Below are 4,152 nucleotides of genomic sequence, written 5' to 3'. Positions count from 1 at the left end.
GCTGGAGATATATTACTAATCACCAGAAGCGGCTTTACTGACGAGATGCACATGAAAATCGCATTTGATTTTTTACACAGCCCTAATTAGAAAACTTTAGTAGGCAGAGGGGTGGTTCCAGCCTTCTTCTTTTTTGTCCTTCACAGATCACATGCCTTTGTCATTTATTTTAAATGAACTTTTTTTTTTTATATATAAGAATAGAACTAAAAGGATTTCAACTAAAAATGGTTAATTTAAAACCTACATTTTATAATAAAACTGCCATCCATGAATAGTTCATTCAAATTTATATTTTAGTCAAAATGATTGCTTTGACTTGCTTTCTTTTGGTTGGCTTGTACAAGCTTTTTAGCACTTCAGTGTATTTAAAGTTTAATTGCATCTCACAGTTAGGACAAGCTGTTTTGCAAAATTGAAATACTTAAATGAGTTTGAATTAATAAGACAAAACAGTTAAGTTATGCACTGAAGAAACCTCTCAAATACATTAAACCGTATAAGCAATCTGTCAAAGCACCTGAATCTGTCGGCAACCACATGATATTCAATACTAAGCTAACTGTTTTCATATTAAATTTGTATTGATTTTATCAAATACTTGTTGCAGTGGTACGGTTCACAAAAGCTTGTTTTTCATAACTACTCCCTGCATGGATTTGATCATGCATTCCAGTTAAGTGTCCTGAATCACCTAATAATCTCTTCAGCCAGGGAATAACCCTCTCAGGGGGTCTCCAGAGAGCTGACTTTTAAAATCAGAATCTGTTTCAAGGGTTACGTTTGATTCACACATCTTGGAGTCGGTCCTTCAGTAATTACGGGTTGATCGGCTCAAACACCCTCGCTCAGTAACCACCGATGAAACTGCCATAGTCTGGACTGCAGTCGGCAAATAAATTAAGTTCTTAGAGGTATGTGTGTGAGCGTGAGCGAGTGAATGTATGAAAGTATGAACGTACACAGCGCAGCTGCCATCTACCCAAGAGGCTTTGGTGATCAAAGTGACACGAGGAAGGCTTTTTCAGATGAGATGGGGGACGTCTCAGCACGCACATACTTGCATACTTATACACAGGCAGGCTGATGGATGAACACACACAAAAAGAGATGCTCACAGACACACATAGAACACACTACTTGGATAACATTAGCTTTCCAAATGACTATGAGTTGTTGAATTGACTGTAAACAAGACTTTAATATAAAAAAGACCTCTATATTAATTACACAAATAATATCTTGATAGAACCATTTATACAATTAATATATTTTAATTAACAAATTTTGAATTAAAATTCAATTAAAATGTACATTGTAATTTATTCCTGTGATGTCAAACCTGAATTTTCAGTAGCTATTACATCACATGATCCTTCAGAAATCACTCTAATATGCTGATTTGATGCTCAAGAAACATTTTTTTTTATTATTATCAAATTATTAATGTTTAAAAACAATCTAACTGGCCCCAAACTTTTGAAAGGCAGGGTATATACATAAGTATTTACATCCTATAATATATACTATATATAATTATATTATACATATATGTACAGCTACAGTCGCCGTTCTGAGCGGTCCATGATCGGACTACCTTTTATTTTGTTTAATAACGGATGGAATGCCATCAATATTTGAACCACCAACTGTTATTTTATCCAGAATGTTGGCAAAAAGGTCTAAATTCATACTGAAGGTGCCAGGCAGCACAAGAAGAAATTTTGCTTTAGTTACAGTTTTCAAGGTCAAAATAAATGCGAAACATTGTGAAAATAAATAATAGACTGCATTCCCAGATATTTATATCCAGACAAGATTTCTCTGAGGACCCGAGTTAGCCGAAAAACAGTAGGTGATTTGCTGCATACATTTAGTTTTTTTGAGGTTGTGCAAGAAACACACAGACATGTTCAATGCAGATGAGAAATAAATCACAAAGTAAACAAGTTCTCTGAGAAAGCTAGTCCTATCGCTGTAGACCTAACACCACATATACCATCATTAAAAAAAAATCATATCAACAGTTGTACAAATACACACCTTAAATATCAGGTGTTTGACAGAGCTATAACCTTAAGTGCTGTGAGCTGATGATTGGAGATCTCCATCTAAACAATGTTTTATTTATTTTCTAACGGTTCGTCCTGCTCTTATATTTTTCCCCTTTATCCAGTCATCTCACAAACACATGCAACCAACCACGCGTGTCTAATACTTGGAAAAAAAAAAGTAGATTTAATCCTGTAGATCAATGGCAGAGCAACAATAGCGGGAGATTTCTACCTGAACATTGTTTTATAAGGGGATGGGGAAGGCACCCCGGAAGTGGTAGGGCTCGGCTTATAATAAAACCAACGAGATATTTTTCCCGGATTCTGCTTTCAATCACAGCTTTACTTTCTTCTGGAAAAGAAAAGTGGAATACAACAGTGCACTTTCCTTCTGGCAAATCCTGTGTCAGATATGAATCATCTTCCCATTTTGGGGAGAAAAAAAAAAAAAGAGAAAAGTGGCACGGAGAGGGAGACAGAGTCAAGAAACACTGGATAAAATGTCGAAGATTTTATCTCGGCGAATATTTGTGATAACTGTGATTGTTGTGCACTTGCAATTCAAATATGGCAATTTTACATGAATACAGAAATGCCATGAAAAGCACTTCAAATAAATTAACAAAGTACAAACGTCTCTGAAGTGCTTTGGGGTGCGTGTGCACGGTCTATGGTTGTTCATGCCGCTCTCAAAAAGTATAATCAAGCCGTTAAATGGTATTCGCTTTCGTCTTATTTTATTAATTTATGTATATGGCAAACACATTTGGCTGATCAAGGTCGGATCATTGCAAATTGATGAGAGAAAGTCAAGAATTTAGGACAGAAATATTAATGTATCATAGTGGAAAAAATAGCATAAAAAATTAAATAATGCATACAAATAGAATAAACTTGAGAATAAAAGAAAAATACACTAAATTTAAAATAATAAAATTTTAGATGAATAGAAAGTAGACTCAAATATTTTAAATATTTGTAAATATGTTAACATTATTATTCATGTTATACACTTTCTCATATTTGTTCACAAAAGAAAATCATATATTTTGTTGATGTATGATTCAATGTTCAATGTGAATAAAGTACTTCTTCATAAGGTGTGTGTAATTAAGCTTCCGCTGCGTGCAAACGTCACGAACGAAACAAACAGAAAAATTGGTTAACCTCAGTTATTTGAATGACAATTCAGCATCAGCCAAAATATCAAGGTCGTGACAGCTCTAGCAGCGATGACTCACCTGTGTCTTCCCCAGCAGCTTATATGCCAGCTGAACTTTGGTGTAGTGAGAAACATCAAAGTGTTTGCAGGTTTTGGACAGTGCCACATCTAGCTGTTCCTGCACAGACGAGCATGAAATCAGCGAGATCAGCAAAGGAAGTTCAATGGCATAATTTGAGTGCATATGGAAAGCAGATACAGTCAAAAAGAACTTAGGCAGCGATGACTCACCTGTGTCTTCCCCAGCAGCTTATATGCCAGCTGAACTTTGGTGTAGTGAGAAACATCAAAGTGTTTGCAGGTTTTGGACAGTGCCACATCTAGCTGTTCCTGCACAGACGAGCATGAAATCAGCATGTGGAATATAGTGCATATGGAAAGCAGATACAGTCAAAAAGAACTTAGAAGCCTCGTTTTATGGTGCTGAAATGTACAATTACCACAAATGAATGAGGGCCATAATAATCAATGGTTTAAATCACTGATGATACTGAACGCACAACTTCATTTTGAGCTCAAAGATAAGCATTCACATTCTTAATGAGTTGGGACGTGCGCTGCTACAGAAATAGAAAAGTGGCGTGAATCATTGTAATTTTGGTAGCAGCGCTCTTTGTTGGCACAGGCGCCATGCTATTCGCTAATGCATGTGATGAGACAGTGAATGAGATAAAAAGATGGGGAGGAAGGGAAAAGAAAGAGTGAGAGACAGATATTAAAAGAGAAACATGAAAGAATAGGGAAAAAGAGCAAGTTAATGAGTAAAGGAGTTGTATGCCAGGCTGGACGCCATCCAATTACATTTGTCTCACAGAAATCTCTGCATAATATAGCAGATAACACAAACAGCACTGCTGGGGAAACTGTGTGTGTGTG

At 36.0% G+C, this 4,152-nt stretch overlaps 1 protein-coding gene across 1 annotated transcript in view; it reads right to left on the bottom strand.

Annotated features, from left to right (window-relative positions):
- Nucleotides 1–4,152, bottom strand: part of LOC107667773 (syndetin-like) — a 142,524-nt gene that overhangs the window by 100,344 nt on the left and 38,028 nt on the right. The window contains exon 11 of the mRNA XM_016459498.1: nt 3,508–3,606. Within this exon, the coding sequence (XP_016314984.1) occupies nt 3,508–3,606 (99 nt within the window). The remainder of the gene's footprint in view (nt 1–3,507; nt 3,607–4,152) is intronic.

This window comes from Sinocyclocheilus anshuiensis, unplaced genomic scaffold, assembly GCF_001515605.1.
Source record: "Sinocyclocheilus anshuiensis isolate Anshui unplaced genomic scaffold, SAMN03320099.WGS_v1.1 scaffold2109, whole genome shotgun sequence".
Lineage (NCBI taxonomy): Eukaryota > Metazoa > Chordata > Actinopteri > Cypriniformes > Cyprinidae > Sinocyclocheilus > Sinocyclocheilus anshuiensis.
This window is presented reverse-complemented; position numbering and strand designations above follow the sequence as displayed.